Here is a 17978-nt window from a genome sequence, read left to right on the forward strand (position 1 = left end):
TGGAACAGCGCACGGTTATTCTTGGCATCTCCATTCAAGTCGAGATCCGGACAGAGGAGCTTGGACCACCATACGCTCGATGTACGATACGGTACCCGTACATGTATTTACCAATGGCTAACCTATTTGTGTATTGCTATACGCTATTTTAACCAAGGCGCGACTCTCAGCGCGTCATTGAGAGATTGCGAGTTTGCGACAGTCACCAGATCCGTCCGGGTTTCTACTCCCACAACTCCAACAAGCACATGATCCGTCCACGTTTCACGACAAGATGGTATGTTGCTTTACTTGCTACTTGTCTCAAGCGAACTGATACTCACTGTTTCCCACTTGCAGGCCGCCTTTTCGGCCATCAACGTCGAGCCGGAGGAGAACATTGATGACGAGGTCGACACTACTAAGGAGCTCCAGGTCGAAGACGCCTTGAAGCTCTTTCAGAACGCCTTGAAGCTTCACGCGCAAGGCCCGAAATTCTTTGAGCAGGCAGCCGATGCCTATAATGCTCTATTCGAGTCCGAGATCTTCAAATACCCCGAGAGCAAGACGGATTATGAGCGCGCCGAGGCAGGACCGGACGGCATTCTCGCCATCGACCCCGCTTTCGCCCAGGGCCTACCGGTCGTTGGCACAGACGTGGATGGGCTTGCCAGCAGCCTGCCCCAGGCGCTTTTCTTGTCGTACAAGAATCATGGCCAATTTGTCGTCGATCGCATCAGACAGAAGGCTCGCACCATTTCGGGGAACGGCGATGCTCTACTTGAAGACTCGGCTGCGCGGCAGGACGCCCAGAGAGCGCTTTACGACTTTTCGGCTGCCCTGGACCGTGATCCCTCGGATGCCGAACTCTGGAGGAAAGCTGCACGAGTTGCCGCTTTCCTCGGGAGCTCCCGAGTCAGCCGGTACAGCTTGGAGGCCGCCATCGAATTGGATGACGACCCTGCCGTCGATGAAGTTGAGCCACCGTCATTGGCCGAGGGCTTTGCAGGCGAGCAGCTCAGACAACAGCTTGATGTGCTGGGGGACGAGATGGCATTGACTCACCCTATCATGAAGCCGTTCATAAACAAAGAGGTGCCGCCGTATCTCGCACGATTCGTAGATCCAATGCCATTTCTGCCCAATCCCACTAAGTGTCTCGCGGTTCCGAGGCCCCAGACAGCGGAAATGGATGCATCGCGTCTTGTCATCACCATCTCGAAGCTCTCTTGGACTGAGCTGGGAGAGGCAATAGTCCGCGTCGTTACCGAGGAGGGGCTGCCAGGGCAGGCCATATCGATTCAGCTGCCCAATGTAAATGGTGAAGCCGATGCACTGATGGAGATGGAGGATCAACTTCCACCGTGTGGATCTTCTCCCATTGCAGATGAAGCGATCGGAGGGAACCCACGAGAAACGACTAAAGAGCAAGCAGCAGACAAGGAGGTTGTGGTCGATGAGCCCAAGTCCGCAATCGCAGAGACGGCGCCGACAAACGATCAGGCGACGAAGGACCGAAGCGCTTCGATGCCATCCATCAGGAAACGCTCACAGTCAGCAGCGGGTATTCCGGATGCGCACGAAGAGGAAGCGGCGGATACGAAGAGAAGCAAACGAACCAGGCGTCGAGATACCGCCGCCGAAGAAGTCATGGACTCGGCCACGTTTCTCGCAACGCAGCTCCAGCCGTTGCAAGCTGCCGACCAGAATCTGTTCCAAACTACCAAAAACCTTCTCGAGAACCTCGGGGTGACAGACCAGCTGACACTGGGGAAGCTCGCCGAGATCCTCGACTTTTGTGCTTCGGATGACCGGACGAGCAAAGTTCAAGATCAAGCCACCGTCGACCTTCGAGATTCCATCACTAATTTCGACGAAGAAATTGGGGCAATCCTCTTGAGCAAGCGAGAGCTTCCTCAGTTGAGTCTTTCTGCCTTTCTCGAGCACACGAGATTGGGGTCTCAGCGGGCTCAGGAGCTTCCGCCATTTGAGGAATCTCAAGGGCTGAAAGACTTCGCATTAAGAAGCAACGAAGGCTGGAATACGATACATGACCTCGCCTACGAGTATGTCAAGGCCCTGGCCAAAACCTACACCAACCGCAAATGGCCGGACCAGTTGAGGGCGGTAATAGCCGATGTCGTCGGCGAACTGGAAGGCACCATATACGACAGGTTCATTTATGACCTCGAGCTTTGCCAAGGGGACGGGTCAACTGAAGCACTTGCCGAGCTCGCAGGACTTGCGCAGATGCTCGTTGAACTTTGCCTAGACATCCTTAACGCTCTTACGGGACCGGACAGCACAGCGGAGCAGGGCACAAAGTCGCAGGCAAAGGCTCGAATGGACAGGTGGATGGATCTCGTCGTTGGGATCACGAGATTGCGAGACCCCGAGCAAGGCGACGCACTTGCGCTCCGCTTCCTCTGGGCTGCAGTGTGCTCCGTCACATCGGCAAAGGGCACGCCACGGGATCATGTCATTACCTGTTGGCATGGTCTACGTGACTTCCTCGCCATGTCTTCCGGGTCTGAAATTTGCCTTCCCAACAACTCTGCAATGCCCGAAATATCCATCGCTGCTGCGGAGCGCGAGATATCCAAGTCGACAACGATGGACTTCTTTCTAGGCCTGTTCCAGGAGGACGCGGGTGACCCAGTGTCAGTCATTGAGAGCTTGGAGCCCGTTCTCAACCCGGAAGGCGTCTATATCAGCGTTCCTCGGTCGCTTGAGCCGAACGGGGTTGAGAGCGATCCCCCCCAGCCTGGTCAGCGTAAGCAGCCAATCTCAGAGTGCGCCAGCCAGCAGCTGGTGGACCTGTGGAAATTCCTCAAGAACAGCAACACGGAGTTGCGGTTGCTTTTGTGGTCAAGGCTCGGCGAAGCCTATGGGAAGATTCGGTACACGACGAAGCAGTTCTCGTGCTTCCTCCGCGGCATCGAAACCATCATTTCCGACTTGGAGGCTAATCAATACACACACACTCCGGATGACCCCAGGAAGAGTTTGTTCATGAGCCTACTGAAGGCGCTCGATGACCTCATCATTCAGTCGCTACATCTGGCGCTGAACGACAACAGCTCCTTCGACATCATCGACGACGACCATTTGAGGTCCAGCATGTCCGCTCTGGCAAAGGTCAACTGCATCTTGCATGTGGCTGCGATGTACGAGGACGAGACGCGGGTCGGGATAAGACCAGCGCCCGCAAGCAATTCAAGCCTGAGATCATTCCTCAACAAGCTGCAGGAGATGCAGGTGCGGACCTGGTCGCTCCAGTACACCATGCTCAAGGTTGGTGTCAACCAACATGCAGAACTGTTCCCAAGACCCGAGAACGATCTCGCCGACTACTTGGCGGCGGTGCATCAGGTGTTGGGCCTCCGCAAGTGCTGCAAGGCGTCCAACAAGATCTTCCTCAAGATGATGCGCGTCGAGCTCCTGAAACAGAAGAACATCGACAACTGGGAAGACTATCTCGGCCAGGTACTCTACGATCTGCACGGACTGAAGCTGGGCGTGGGCATCTGGGAGGTGCAGGACCACGGCTGCGAGCCCGAGAACCTGGAGAAGCGTCAGGCACTGCAGCTGGTCGAAAAGGTGACGATGCTGGCCAACAGAATGTCGATGAAGGATCTCCTCAAGTCGGACCTCAAGACGACGATTGAGCGGATGCAGCAGGCGATAGGGTCCGCCAAGTCGAGCCCGCAGATGGCCCATAACCTCCGCAACTACTCCGAGTATCTCAAGGCCACGATCCACCCGTTGCATCTTTACCAGGCCCTGACTGGCAACGTCGATCTGGACGCGGTCACTATCAACACACCAGAGAGTGCCCCCGCCAAGCACGGGTGGTTCTTCCTGCTAGGCATGATCGCGCTCACCAAGTTCAAGGGCGTCGACCTGAATCGCCGACAGACGCCGGGTGCGACGGACGATCTGCGCATCGCGGCTACTTTCCTGCGGTTGCAGCTCCAGTACACCCCGGACCGCTGGGACGCCTGGTTCCGCCTGGCAGAATGCTTCGACTATGAAGTGGAGGAGTCGGTGCTCTGGACCGCCGACAAGATGAACAAGGAGCGCGCTGAGCTGGTCAAGCTCCAGAGGAATGCCATCCACAGCTACACCATGGCCTTGTCCCACTCGTACGCATGGGAGTCGGATCGTGCCGTGCTCACCTCGTTGGAGGACGACGAGGAAGCGTTGTACGACATGTACCACGAGTTCGGCATGCGCATGTATTCTTCGAGTCGGGAGCCCTTTGCCATGGAACCCTTTCAACATGCCGACCACAAGAGATGGTTCGTTGAGGACGGGAAGGAGGGCACGTTCAAGAGGATCCTGCATGTCGAGATGACCGACTACCAGGTATGGAAGTTTGCAGCTCACCTCTTCCGGAGGGCGATGGTGGGCAAGCCGAGGGACTGGAAGAACCCGTTCATGGTGGCCAAGTGTCTCTGGAAAATGTACCAGACGCCACCGGAAGAGTTGGACGAGAAGAACCGGCGTCATCGTCCCAGTGTGCAGGCAGTGCTGGGCGCACTCGAGAAGTCCGTGGAGGTCGTATCATCGCTGCCGAAGCCCAGGCATGGCCAAGAACCAATCCTGGAGCCACACTACAAGATCCTGTCGGTTGTCCACAAACTCGTCAAGAGAGGCGACCTGCCGGCCCAAGAAGGCGCGAACATCTTGCAGCGCCAACCATTCGCACCCGCGCGTGACAAGGAGGTTGCCATTGAGAGTGCCGAGGACTGGGACGACTACATGATACAATGCCTGCGGTTTCTGCGTGACAAGGACAAGTCCAATTGGCAGCATCGGCTCATCATGCGCCACGCTCGCATTCTCTATGGCGACGACGAGAAGGCGGACGCCACCGCAGATGGGAACTCCCTCCTCGCCAGGGCCGCCTTCCACGTTCTTCGGGACAGTATGTTCACCAAGACGATGGTGATGAACGTCTGGAAGTGCGACGCGGAGCGGCCGGGCCGACACCACGTGTACACAGAGAGGTACATCCGGTACATGGTCAAGCTGCTGGATGTCTTGAACGACCGAGCCAACCTCGAGGCCGTGCTACGCCGGATCCGCAAGAAGAGCGCGGAATTCTACCACTTCAACGAACTGTGGCAGTACTGCGTGATGACCTACGTTAAGCTCCTCCGGCAGACGTTCAAAGTGGCCGTCGCAGAAGACGATGCATTCAAGAGCATCAGCCAGGAAGAATTTGACGTCGTAGGCGAGAAGATCACGCAGTGGGCGACCACGGCCGCCGCAGAAGACAACGGTGCTCTCAGCGCGATGAAGGAGGCGGTCGAGCTCAAGAAGCTGAACGCCAACCTCATGAAGGCCGGCCCAATCGACGACCTGATCACGGACTGCTACTCAGCCATCTACCTGCACCTCAGGTCCGAGCTCCCCCCCAGCGCCGACCAGTCCTCTCAGGCCGCCGGCAATAACGACTCCGCCGCCGAAGCACGCCCAGAAGATTCAACAACGACAGCAGACATCAGGACCAAACTCCTCCACACCCTCATCACCCATGACAAAGAATCCCCGTCCTCGTCCTCCCTTCTGAACTCCTTCGGCGCGGACTCGGAGCAACCCGACAGCAACAAAGACAAGTCTGAAAAACAGTCCGTCGCCGGCGACGCCGCCGCGCCGCGGGTGTCTCGCGTCGGGGGCATCAGGCGGCCCAACATCCTGCGCAAGGCAGAGCAGGCCGTGCAAGCGGTCCTGCGCGCGGCCGAGGTACCGCCCCGGTCAGCCGGTGGCGGCGGCGGCGGCAGCGGAGTAAACGGGGTCAAGGCCAGGTCGAGGGTGGGCAGCATGAGTAGCGCGAGGGAGCGGGCTGCTAGGGGTGAGAGCGGCGAGGCTACTGATGATGAAGATGATGCAGGGTCGGCGCGGGGTGAGGATGAAGATGTGGAGATGAAGGATGCGGAGCAGGATGGGCGCCATGAGGGCCGTCTCAAGGCCGGCAGAACTACCATTTCTGGTGTTGGCGGTCGTGGGGACCACCACGGCAGCGAGATATCCAGTCCTCCCGGGAGCGTGCATGACTCGGCGGACGACGAGAGCGATCTGAGCGATGTGCCGGCGGATTACGAGGACGATGTGCCGCCGTCGCTGCTCTTTCCTAATCTGAGGAGGAGTGTGGACGCGGGCATGGTGAAGGGGACCGGGGATGGGATGAGAGAGGGGAGTGCCGAAACGGATGCGGAAGAGACTGAGGAGGACGGGAGGGAAGAAGATGATGGCGATGATGATGAGGGCCAGGTTGAGGGGAGGGAGAATGAGGAACACGAGGGAAATGAGGAAAATATGGATACTGAGGAGGAGGAGCAGGAGCAAGAAGGCGAAGGGGATGGTGACCAGGGTGAGGCCCGCTCGAGTCCCGCACAGCCACGAACACTGCAGGGTGATGCCGATGTCACGGAGGATGAGGAGGAGGAGGAGGAGGAGGAGGGGAGGAATGATTCAGGACTTCATCTCAGGTATCTATTCTATTTAAGGAACCGGCATTTGTGGCAGGGCAAAAGGGGAGTTGAGGGGCTAGGTGGGCTGCTGGAGGCTATACAGGCGTTTCGGCACTCCGCTCCCGCAACAAGAGCTTGCTTCTTGCACGATATGGAATCACATTTGGTTGGGAAGGTATTCGTCATTAATCACACCTTGCTTTGACGTTAAGAGCCAGATAAGAGTCAAAGCACTCGTGCAGTAGCATATAAACAACCAAGCGGGCTTTCATCGCCCAATGTTCGGCTATCAAAACTTCTGAAGGCTCTTTACTTCGTATTATGCGTAGTACCATAGGAACCAATATATATTCCGAGCAAGTCCGTATTTACTTCATCTTCTCCTGTATCTTCGAGGTTACATAGCCTGAGACTGCCTGCCTGCCTCTGAGCAAAGCCGCACGGACCCCTGGTAGCGACCAAAGCATAACCCACCCCGCACGTCACTCCAAACCCCACCTTCATCTGCTGCCTTGCCTGGAACCTTGAGAGCTTCACACGACTGCTACATCCAACAAGTCATTCGCTTCCCGATCACCCTCTTTCACCCGGCTAACGTTCATCTACCTTATAGATCTTCTTTAAAAGGCATTGTTACGGATTACCGACTGGCGCTCCAGTCCAACATCACAATTAAAGCTTAGGACTGCCCCTTCATTCCTCTCGGCTCACTCCCGCGTCCGCTTCAACTCCCCGCAGCAGCAGATCATCCGGGGTACTCAAACCGGCTATCTGTGAGCCACGGGCATCACCCGTAGTGCAACACACAAAAACGCCGGACAATATGGCGTCGCAGAAGCGCATCGCTAAGGTACTTCCCAACCTCCCCCGCCTTGGCAGTGCCATCTGTCCCTAATCATCTCCCTCTGCTCCTACCCCCGCAGGAGCTGACAGAATGCACGTCGTCCCCACCAGTCGGCGTAACCGTCTTCCTCCCTAAAGACTCCGATCTCCACCGATGGCACGCGATCCTCGACGGGCCTGAAAACACAGTCTACCAGGGCGGCAAGTTCGGGCTCGTCATCTCGCTGCCGACCGACTATCCGTTCAAGGCGCCCACCATCACGTTCGCGACGCGCATCTACCACCCCAACATCACCAACGACAACCTGGGCAACATCTGCCTGCCGCTTCTCAAGGCGGAGAACTGGAAGCCGTCGACGCGGCTGCTCAGCGTGCTGGAGGCGCTGCGCCAGCTGCTGGTCGAGCCGCTGCCGGACGACCCGCTCGAGGCGCGCATCGCGGACGAGTACCGCAGCGACCGCAAGGAGTTTGAGAAGACAGCGCGCAACTACGTGCAACGGTACGCCAAGGGGACGCCCAAGTTCGACAGCAGCGGCGACGACAGCACGGCAGCGCAGGAGGGCCAAGCGGGAGCAAGCGGGAGTGGTGGTGGTGGTGGTACCGGTGGGTCCTAGGAGCACGACCACACCGTCCGGGAACAAGCGGGGGGGCATCATCATCCTCCCCTAGCGCAGGGGTCGCCGCGATCCGGTGAGATGCCGCCAGGGGACCGTCAGCGGGTGGCGTCGTCGAGACGACGGACCATTGCCCTGCAGGTAATACACGCGCGGGGCGAGTTCGCGTATCATGCTACACATGGCGTTGAGTCGGCTATGGCGATGCTTCGCATAATCGACGCTCTCGTACCCGCTCTGCGGAGGGTTACGGCCGGTCCAGCCACTCCAGCCGATGGTCGCGATGGTGAGGACCAAGATGCCTCCGCGGGGCAAAGTGAATTGAGTTCCTGAAGGACAGCGAGGAAATCCCATAGTTGTTTGATGGTAGAGCGAATACACAGCATGACGTTGAAGAGGCCGTTTTACTTGCTTCAATAAACCCTCCGTCTCCAAGTCGGGCGCTTGCTTGTCGCCCAAGTTCCCTTCCAGAAAGGAGCAGCATATCCAAGGGTATATCTTTGTTGTGATTGCTCATCTAGCACTATCTTTAGCCATCTAGGACTCCCGTGTCCGACCTTTTTGTCGTCCTCACTTATATCCAGCTTTGTGACGACTCTCCACGCAAGAAGATTGTCTTTAAAAAAGAGATAGCTAGAGCTTTTTACTTCTTCCTTGTCCCTAGGTTCAACGCCCTGGAATGCTATATGCGATATGCCATGCCCATCCCACACCGCCGAAAGTGATGCCTGACTCTTTCTGCCACTGGGATCAAGGGGATCCACCATGATGAGATGAAATAGTGAAAATACATTAGCGAAAAATACAAGAAGCGCACATTAGCCATGTCCGTAGCAATCCGATGGTAGTAGCCCCGGTGGGAAAGGAGCAAGGCGGATGGCACCGAAGAAGCGAAGCGTTCCAGACGCGGGGTTGTTGTTGGAACAAAAGAAAGGAATTTCGTTGTGACGGCAGGCGTAAAAAGGATCACGAGGGAAGGATCGAGAGCGGTCGGGGTGCGCTCTACACCACCTCGGCAGCTCGGATCTGCTCGCGGTCCTTTTTCCGCCCAAACAGTGTCGCCTTGCGGCGGACATCATCCAAGTCGGTCGCGAGATCCAGGCCAAACGCGGCGGCGCCGAACCGGTGCTTTGTGGCCGGTCGCGGGCCGTTGGCATCGTTTGCCGCGGCCTCCTGCTCAGCCTTCCACCTGCGGATGCCCTCGCGGCGCTCCTGCCTCTTCTCCTCGACCGACTCCTGGCTGAGGTGGCCGATGCCGTTGCGCCGCTTGTAGCACGTCTCCATGAGCATGTTGCAGTCGAGCATGCGCCGCGGGAAGGTCTGCACGACGCCAAACATCTCCATGGGATCCTGCACCGCCTTGATCTCGCGCTCGCCCAGCTTGAAGATGGTTAGGGCGACGCGGAACAGCGTGTGTGAGCCCTCGTAGAAGAAGACGTCCCAGACGCGGAGGACCGTTTCGATGGGCAGAGTGCCGATGAAGCAGGACATGAACCAGGCCGTCATGCACAGCGTGATGGCGGGGAGGCGGTGAGGATCGCTGATGCTGCCACCGTGGGCTGCTGCCTTGTGACCCCGTTTCCCCTTGCTCTTCTTGCCCGCTTCGAACTCGTCGCCACCGATCTGCTTCCACACACCTGGCATGGAATCCTTCAGAGCGATCATGAGCACGCCGAGATCGACCTTCGACCCTTCCAGACTCATCTCGTGGGTACCTGGCAGGTAGACCCTAGTAATGACATTCAGAAGCCAGAATGCCTGCTCCTCGTTCTCGACAAAGAGTAGCAGCAACCCGGCGAGGAAATTCAATGACTGACAATAGCCAATGCGAGGGTTATAGAGTGCGAAAGCGTGCAGGACGCGCCGGAGCGACGTGATGATTTCGGGCTCCGGGGCCGGCTGTGAAGGAGCGATTTCGGGCGCGGGCTCCCCCGGTGGCGGTGGCGGGGGTTTGAACCGTACGTTGTCGGGAAATGTTCGGTACAAGTCCTTTTCGATATCCTCCACGATCAAGGGTTTCACCTCCCCTGTCCGATCCGGTATTCTGCCCGACCCGGTTGGATCCAGGCCGGCCCGCCGCACCAGTTGCTCGTAGACGCCGCGGTGCTTGCTCAGGATGGCTGGTCCACCAGCATAGTAAAACCACGCAGCCCCCCTCCAGTCCGGGGGGATCCCTTTTCGGATAAACCGCTTCGTCTTTGCACTGCGCGGGGGAAATCGGTTCGGTCGGTCCGTCATCAGAGAATTGTCCTTGAGGAACGCGATCCACTTCTTGCGCCGTCGTGCCAGATACTCGCTGTAGCCGGCGTCCCAGGCATCATACTCCTGGCGAGTGACGTTAGCGCTCGCCTTCCGGAACCCGTACCGATCGCGACTGCCGGGCTCCTCTGGGGGCTCCTGCGGAAGGCGCGGCATAGGCATAGGTGCTGGTGTGGTAGTGTTTGGCGATGGCAAGTTCGGCGATGATGGCCGTGCTTGCGCCGGCGAGCCTGGCGAAGTTGGTGAAGGGGACCGGCCATCTTGATCTGCTACGCTGGCCTGCTCGATATCGCCATCCAGCAGCTTGGCGGAGTCGTGTTCCTCGATGCTACTCGGCGCCTCTTTGCTTCGTCTCTTCGCCATGTGCTCGGCCGCTAGCCCCAGGCCGACATCTGACGGCAAGGAGCCGGGCATCAGGGAATATCGAGCTCTTGACTGCCTTCTTGAGGCGGCGTCCGACTCGGGAATTGGTATCGCTCTCGGGGTCGGGAGACTATCATTCATGGCTTCCAACATCTTCGCCCGCAGCCCGCTGGCGTCGGAATGAGAGCTGGCCGGCCGTGAACCGCACGGTTCCGGCGCCTCAACATCGACCGGAGTTTCCGGTATGTCATCCTCGTCGGGGAATTTCATGCTGCGGCGCACGCTCTCAATATCCGAATCATTGAACCCCCTTTCGTACATGCCCATGACGTCCTCGAGACTGGGTCCGTCGTCCACTGAGTTCTGCCTCCAGCTCCTTCGCGCATAGCCATTGATGATGGACTGCTCCGTGATGCTGCTCGCCTTAGTCACGATGCTGTTTCGTTCGGTTCCGGTCGCGGTGAACACCGTTCCTTGTGCTGTTGACGATGTAAGTTGAGACCGGAAACTCGACCGAAGCTCCTCACCACTCGCCAACCAAGGCGGCACGTCCCTAAGGTGTCCTTGTGTGCCGCTGTACTGTTGGTGATTCGGAGGCAATCTGCCAAATGCCGGCGGAGGGCTCAAAACACCGGGATTGGCGTGCCGTAACGAATCGCTTCGAGGTGCAGAGCCGAGGTAATCATGACTTGGATGACGGGGTATTGAGGAGAAAGTGCTGGATGACTGGGACGACGAGCCTGAAAGACGCCGGGCCCTGGGCCGAGGATTCTGCGGCGTCTGGAAGTCGGTTGGGGCTTGGCGGTTGGCCGTTGGTGACTGATCCAGCTGCTGCGGCTCAGCATGCAGTCCATGCGCCGCCATGTGCCGCGACAAAGCTCCGTCCGATTGCTGCAACCTCACACTCGCCTTCCGTGGACGGGAGAAGTTTTCCACCATGCCCGGTTCCGTTGGCGTCGCCTGGCGTCTCTCGACGGGCGACGAGCGGCCTAATTGTTCAGGTTGCCGGGCGAGCAACGGAAACCTGCGCGTCTCGGCAGGTGATGATGCCTCATGTTCGGCTGCCTCTGGGATGAAGGGATTAGAGGAAAGTCCCGGGAAGGCAGATCTAGGCTGTCTTTGTGTGGGCGTTGACTCGCCTCTCGCTCGGTGGGATGGCGGGTAATGTGAGATAGTCGGCGTCGGGCTCGGGCAAGGTCTAGCCGGCCGGGAGTAGAAAAAGGAATCGCTCCGGGGTGAAACGAGGTCTGGGGTCACATGGCCATCGGATCTCAGTTGGAGGACCGGTCTAGGAGCTCTCGAGGGCCGCATTGAGCCCGAGGGCGGATTCGGCGGGCGGAAAGGGCGGCCTTGCATTGGATGCCCGAACGCGTCTCTGGCGTCAGCGTTGTTGTGGTTCGGCTGGGGCCCGGCATTCGGCCACTGTTGTCTTGACTGCATCCTCGGTGGTGCATACGGGCCCGGTCCGTGATGCCTCATGTTTGGATGGCGGTACTGTCCAGCGGGATAGCCCGCTCCGCCGCCAGCAGCGCCGTCTGTCTGGTCCATGTTGTCCAGCATTGCTGCAGGCGTTGGAGAGGTGGCAAGCCAACGGAACAGGAGGAGAAAATGGCGAAAAATGTCATCGGGACACGGCTAATTTTAATGTTGTTTTTCCCTGGCGTGATCTGATCAGCGCCAAATGAGTACAGCCAGGCTTGGATGCGGGCCCCAGCAAGGCAATGGAGCCTGCGTGCTAGGTGCTGGAATTAGCGGCCGGGAACCCGGAACCTGGAATCCCGGTCGCAGCACGCTTCGAGCTTGAATCTCGGGGAGAAAGCCAAGTTGCAGCGTCGTACCCGTCTCAAATGAGGATTGACCGGATATCGAGAATTGTCATGGTCAGCGGCCAGTCAGGGGATACGCAGCGTACGGAGTACACTGTAATCCGTACTTCATCAACCGTTCAGGCGGGGACGATGCATCAAAGTGCCGTGCGATCGGGCGCGCTTGCGGCGAGATAAATTACTGCGCTCACAGGCCTCTCGGCGGCACCGACAAAGAGAGTTACAGTAGTTACCCTTCCCGGTCGCTGTGTCTAAATCGACGGTGTCTAACCGCATCCGGAACACCTGCCACCTGCATCAGCCATATACCAAAAATTTGGCTTGGCAGCCAGATCGCGTACTTGGGGATCCAACGATTGAAAAACGCTTGGACCCCCAAGTAAGTAAACATTACACGACAAATGCAGACATCAACATACTGACAATCAGATTCAACGCGCAGTTCCAGGGCCAGTTCCAGGGCCAGGTGCGGCCCCAGGCGCCGTTGGGCAACTATCAACAGCCTCAACTATAGTCCCAATACGGCAATGCTCCTATGCAGCCACAGGCACAGGCACAGGCACAGTTCCCAGGGCGCAGGGCGAGGTTCGGTTCTAGTAGTGGGCGCGCCCAGGAAGGTAGGCGCTCTAGGCTAGCAGTTGCATTATACGCACTGTATTATTTCATTGCATTTTTGAGCGATTCGGTCAATTTTGGGCTTTCTGGAAATTGAATCTGATTGTCAGTATTTTGATGTCTGCAATTGTCGTGCAGTGTTGACTTACTCGACGCGTGCAATCCGGTTGCCAAGCCAAATTTTGGTATGTGGCTGATGCAGGTGGCGGGTGTTCCGGATGCGGTTAGACACCATCGATTCAACAAATTGACCGTCGATTTAGAGACAGCGTTCCCGGTGTGGTGCAGATTGAAGTGACACTCGGTTGCTGTCACGGAACGTTGCTCGGCCCGCTGCGGAGGTGCAAGGAGCAAGCGTGGCGGGAGAACGAGAAATGGTATAACGTCACCTGCATGGATCCGGGCTGTGTATGGATCCGGGCCAGGGTCCTGGCCTGAATTCATTTCGACTGTCAGCCACAATGAACATCACGAACAACTTCATCAAACAGGCTGTTTGACCGCATTTTCCAACGAATCCATGGTTTGACCTGTTTTTTGAACTCCTCTGACAATAGCTAACCTTTTCCACATACCAGTCAACCTACGGCATCACCAACGCAGTCAACATACCACATCACCACTGCAATCGACGCAGTCAACCGACTGCATGGTACGTACTCAACCGACCGCATCATATGCAGTCAACTAACCGTATCATGAACGCAGTCAACGCAGTCAGCCAACCGCATCAACCATGGCGCCCAGTCAATCCAAACCCAAACCTCCCAAGCCCACACTCAAGAAGCCACCACGCAAGCGTACCAACAGCCAGGAAGAACGCATCCAGTCTGCTATTGAAGCCCTGCGAGCCGGGGAGGTCCCCAGCGTTCGAAACGCGGCCCACATCTTTGACATACCACGAACCACCCTCCAGGAACGGTATGCCGGTCGACGGCAGAACCACCGGGCCGCAGCCCAGCACTTGCAGCGGTTGACACCACAGGAGGAACAATCCATTGTTAATTCCATTTACCAGTTGGATGCCTGGGGCTGGCCAATGTCAATCTCGGCACTAGAACATCTTGCAGCCCAGTTGTTGCTGGCTAAGGGAGACATCCAGCCTTTGGGTGAACGGTGGATCTACAACTTCCTGAACCGGCACCCGGAATTGAAAGCTCGAAGGTCCCGGGCATTGGACCAAGCTAGGAAGGACGCTGTCGATCACAACACATTACAACATTGGTTCGAGCTATATCAAACTATCAAGTTGGCTTATAACATCGCTGACGACGACACCTACAACATGGATGAAAAGGGGTGCATAAAAGGCATGGGGGACAACCACAAAGTCATTGTTCCGAGGGATTCATTAGAGCCGACCGTCGTTCAACCCGGTAACCGCGAATGGGTCTCTATTATCGAATGCATCTCGGCCAACAATGACGTCCTTCCACCCTTCGTCATCTTCCAGGGCAAACGCATTCAACAAGCGTGGATTCCCAAGGACCTCGACCCCCAGTTTGTTATCCGGGTTAGTGAGAACGGCTGGACCGATTGCAACATTGCTCTAGAATGGATCCGACACTTCGACAAGTATACGGCACCCCGAACACATGGTAAATACCGGCTCCTCATTCTTGACGGCCATGCAAGCCATGTTTCACCCCAGTTCGTGGAATACTGCGAGGAGCACAACATCATACCACTTTGCTTACCACCACACTCGACACATGAATTGCAACCTCTTGATGTCGGGGTCTTCGGGCCGTTGGCTAAGGCTTACCGTAAGTTAGTTACTGAAGGGGCATTGTTCGGAGCTGTCAAGGTAGATAACCACCAGTTCCTCCGGTATTATGAGAAGGCCCGGGCTTGCATTTTCCGGAACATTCCGGAGGCATGGAGAGGAGCTGGGTTACTACCTTACAACCCAGAGAAGGTCCTAGCCCGGCATAGGCCAGCCGAGGCACCTATAACGGCACTGGCACTGGCACCGGCACCTACATCGGCACCCGCAACGGCACCCGCAACGGCACCCGCAACGGCACCCACAACAGCACCCGCAACGGCACCCAGACCCAGGACCTCTGACCGGCCGAAGACCCCAGCGATGGTCAGTATTACTGATCAACAGGGCCGTCGAGCCGAGCTCCCGGTGACTGGCGACATGGCTACAAAGATCAACCAGGTTGTGGAGGAACTGTTCCAGATTTGTGATACCCCCAAGAGAGCCAGGCTGTCCTGGATGAAAGACTACTTCCTAACTACGCAAGCTGACAATACCACACTCAGGGCCCTGACCCAGGAAGTAGTGAAAAAGAGGTTCGAGAGCCGGAAAAAGTCCTCGAGGAAGCATTTTGGTGAGGCCCGGGTACTGACTGTGGAAGACATCCGGGCTCGCATAAGTGAAAGGGAGGCTAAGGAAGCCGTGGAAGCCAGGGAAAAGGAACGTCGTATAGCATTAAGAGGGGTAGTGGGCTTTGCGAAGGGTGTTTGGAAGGACTACAAAATGGGCCCAGATGTGTTCAAGTAGGTGGATTTGGATGTGTTTTCCAGACCCCCATTGCTTTCTGGCCATGGCACTGTCGTCTGCTTGTGAATAGCTTCAATTTTGACCCAGCTGTGATCATGTTGGTGATGGTGGGCATGGTGTTATGGTGCCCCTAAATTAGCCGAAATTGCCTGGCCCGGATCCGTGCACGGCCCGGATCTATGTAGGTGACGTTACGGTTTCGTAGCGAACGCCTTATAAAACTGGAGGCGAAACTAACACTGGCACCTGACAACAGCTGAGACGCCTCCTTGTGCCTTGTGACGGAATGACAAAGTGCACGATTGGCTAGGAACAGCATTACTTTCGCAGGAAAAGCAACAATCGCTTCAGGTCGGACCTGCCCTCTCTGACTTTGGAATCTGCCCGTGTCAGGACGAAGTCGAGTACCACTGTACTACAACCAGTCTGTCAAACCCAGACTAGGGATCACAACCAGGTGGATATGAAAATGGAGGAGGCAAAGGCCAAGGAGTCCATGACTCGGGCGTGCCCTCATCGCCAACCGAGGCTATACAAGCAGTCTTAAAACAGAGTCTGGTTGCAGGAGGGACGAAGAGCTCATAGGCGGGATCCCAAACTTAGTCATGATCGAGTACTAATACACACGCCATTCCTGTTGCTCTTGTACGGTACCGCAGGAACAAGGGGCAGAAGACTGGGCACCGGGCTCTCCATGTATATATGTAAGGAGCCAAGGTCCCTAGAGTCTCAAACTCCTTAGAGCAAGCAATAACAATCTGTGCGGGCCCTTAAGTTCAATAGTCATGCCGTTAACGGTCTTGCCCTTGCCATCTCTATAGGTGTTATTTATATCTCCTTGTGCCCGTCAGGCAGGACAAGCTCATCAAACGCTGTTTTCGGTCCCCCAGACCCTCGCCCGCTCTAACTCCACCCCCATCCTCTGTCTAGGATGTTCCGGTCTCACTAAGGTGAGTGAGATCCAACTTGGGTGCAGATACAAAATGTTAACGTCGAGAGCATGCAAAGGCGCGTCATTGCCCAAGGAACTCACCCTACTTCCTTGTCCTAAGAACAAGGCCCGAAGACACGATAGGATATGATGACGAAATCATCTTCAACAAGCCTAGCCTCTGGTATCCCTGGGTCGACTGGTCGAGGGACGACAACCACCGAGGGCATCTCGTCATGAGTTTGTAGGAGCAGATGACGCATGAATTCCTCGTTCCTTTTCGTATCAACTTACGAATCATCGTGCACGCGCTCGAATCTACAACACTCCGCGTAGCAGGTCTTCCTCCTCTTCCCCTCGCTGTCCACTGATCCAATCAGTGTCTTGAGCTCAGGCTTCCAAATCATGTTGAGGTGCTCTTCGATCCCGAAAGCTGCTCCAAAATCCACCACTACCTGGCTCTGAATGTCGTCATGGGACTCCAAGGCGGGGCCAGCATAGTACATGGACTGGATAACCGCCGGACTAACAGCTGCCACCTTGAGAAACTGTCTTCCCCGATTGGCAAGGTATCTCCTGAATCCAGTGCGGGCATCAGACTTATGGCCAGCGCTGTCGTTCCTGAATAGGGAGGATCGGAGAGCGCACGGACGGAGCAGATCCTCAATGACCATGCGTTCCAGGAGTGGATCGTGTCCCCTGTGCCCACAAAGTTGCTGATCTACGGCAACTTCTCCTCGCTCATGCTGGAGACCTCTGTCCTATCCCTCTTCTGCACGACCCTCGCCAAGGCGTGCCGGTCTCGCAAACGCTACCTGTGCGTCGTCTGGTTCTGCGGCCGGCACTTGGGATACGACGATGAGTTCGACATCAACTCGACCGATTCGGAGGCTGTCTCTATTCATGGTGAGCTCAGCTGGGGGGAAGAACATGACGAGGAAGATGACTACGGCGCCGGGACGAGACAACGCGTAATCAAGCGGATGGTGCGAAGCCTGATCACGCAGCTGTTATGCGATTATGACTTTGGGCCCGGGGCACCTCTTACCCCCAGGTGCTGATCGTGATGCTATCGAGGAAGGCCATAGCCTGGCGCAGTTATGGGGCCTGTTCCGGTGGTTGGTTCGGCAGCTGCCCAAGGGGCCCACACTTTTCTGCCTTGTGGACGGCATTGTCTTTTACGAGCGTGAGGATTTTGAAGTCCCGATGCTTGATGTCTTGGAAGATCTTCTCAAGCTGACAGTCTCCGGGGAAGTGTTGGCGACTGTCAAGGTGCTGGTGACCAGCCCGCGACCGCCTTCCACGGTGAGGGTGGGTTTTGAGGATGAGATGATGGGCCCAGACAGTGCTGGAGAGATAAAAGCTCCATCCTGTCTATAGGCTTGCTCACGCCATCGCATGTGGATGTTAGTGAAGAGCGAGTTATGAGGAACCTGGGGGGCTTTGTAGACGGAACTGGTAGGGTCTAGGTCTTCAAAGTGGCACTGCCCGCGATTTGCGTTTACTCGGACACCCAATCTCCGGCTTCGTTGGGTTGACTAAACGTTGAGTTCACAG

The 17978-nt window shown here is 56.8% G+C and overlaps 4 protein-coding genes across 4 annotated transcripts; 3 read left to right on the forward strand and 1 right to left on the reverse strand.

The window, feature by feature from the left end:
• The first annotated feature begins 100 nt into the window (after positions 1 to 100).
• B0T15DRAFT_177781 (uncharacterized protein) lies at positions 101 to 7016 on the forward strand. The gene is made up of 2 exons (XM_062862262.1): positions 101 to 277; positions 340 to 7016. Exons 1-2 carry the CDS (start codon positions 275 to 277, stop codon positions 6661 to 6663), a joined length of 6327 nt encoding a protein of 2108 aa, XP_062723202.1. The 5' UTR covers positions 101 to 274; the 3' UTR covers positions 6664 to 7016.
• On the forward strand, positions 6800 to 8144 carry B0T15DRAFT_177857 (ubiquitin-conjugating enzyme/RWD-like protein). The gene is made up of 2 exons (XM_062862263.1): positions 6800 to 7308; positions 7382 to 8144. The coding sequence occupies exons 1-2, from the start codon at positions 7282 to 7284 to the stop codon at positions 7913 to 7915; spliced, it is 561 nt and encodes a 186-aa protein (XP_062723203.1). The 5' UTR covers positions 6800 to 7281; the 3' UTR covers positions 7916 to 8144.
• A 773-nt stretch (positions 8145 to 8917) lies between these two features.
• Positions 8918 to 12085, reverse strand: B0T15DRAFT_566907 (uncharacterized protein; the record flags this gene model as incomplete). The annotated part of the gene is made up of 1 exon (XM_062870711.1): positions 8918 to 12085. The coding sequence occupies one exon, from the start codon at positions 12083 to 12085 to the stop codon at positions 8918 to 8920; it is 3168 nt and encodes a 1055-aa protein (XP_062723204.1).
• Positions 12086 to 17033: 4948 nt separating this feature from the next.
• B0T15DRAFT_530177 (uncharacterized protein) lies at positions 17034 to 17642 on the forward strand. The gene has a single exon (XM_062869160.1). It carries the CDS (start codon positions 17165 to 17167, stop codon positions 17480 to 17482), a length of 318 nt encoding a protein of 105 aa, XP_062723205.1. The 5' UTR covers positions 17034 to 17164; the 3' UTR covers positions 17483 to 17642.
• Positions 17643 to 17978: the final 336 nt, after the last annotated feature.

This window comes from Chaetomium strumarium (assembly GCF_033439665.1).
Source record: "Chaetomium strumarium strain CBS 333.67 chromosome Unknown B0T15scaffold_3, whole genome shotgun sequence".
In the NCBI taxonomy this organism is placed as follows: domain Eukaryota; kingdom Fungi; phylum Ascomycota; class Sordariomycetes; order Sordariales; family Chaetomiaceae; genus Chaetomium; species Chaetomium strumarium.

Coding starts and splice junctions, on each gene's coding strand:
- B0T15DRAFT_177857 (XM_062862263.1), top strand. CDS start 7,282: ATGGCGTCGCAGAAGCGCATCGCTAAG. Junction 7,309..7,381: donor CGCAGAAGCGCATCGCTAAG/GTACTTCCCAAC, acceptor CTACCCCCGCAG/GAGCTGACAGAATGCACGTC.
- B0T15DRAFT_530177 (XM_062869160.1), top strand. CDS start 17,165: ATGCTGGAGACCTCTGTCCTATCCCTCTTCTGCACGACCCTCGCCAAG.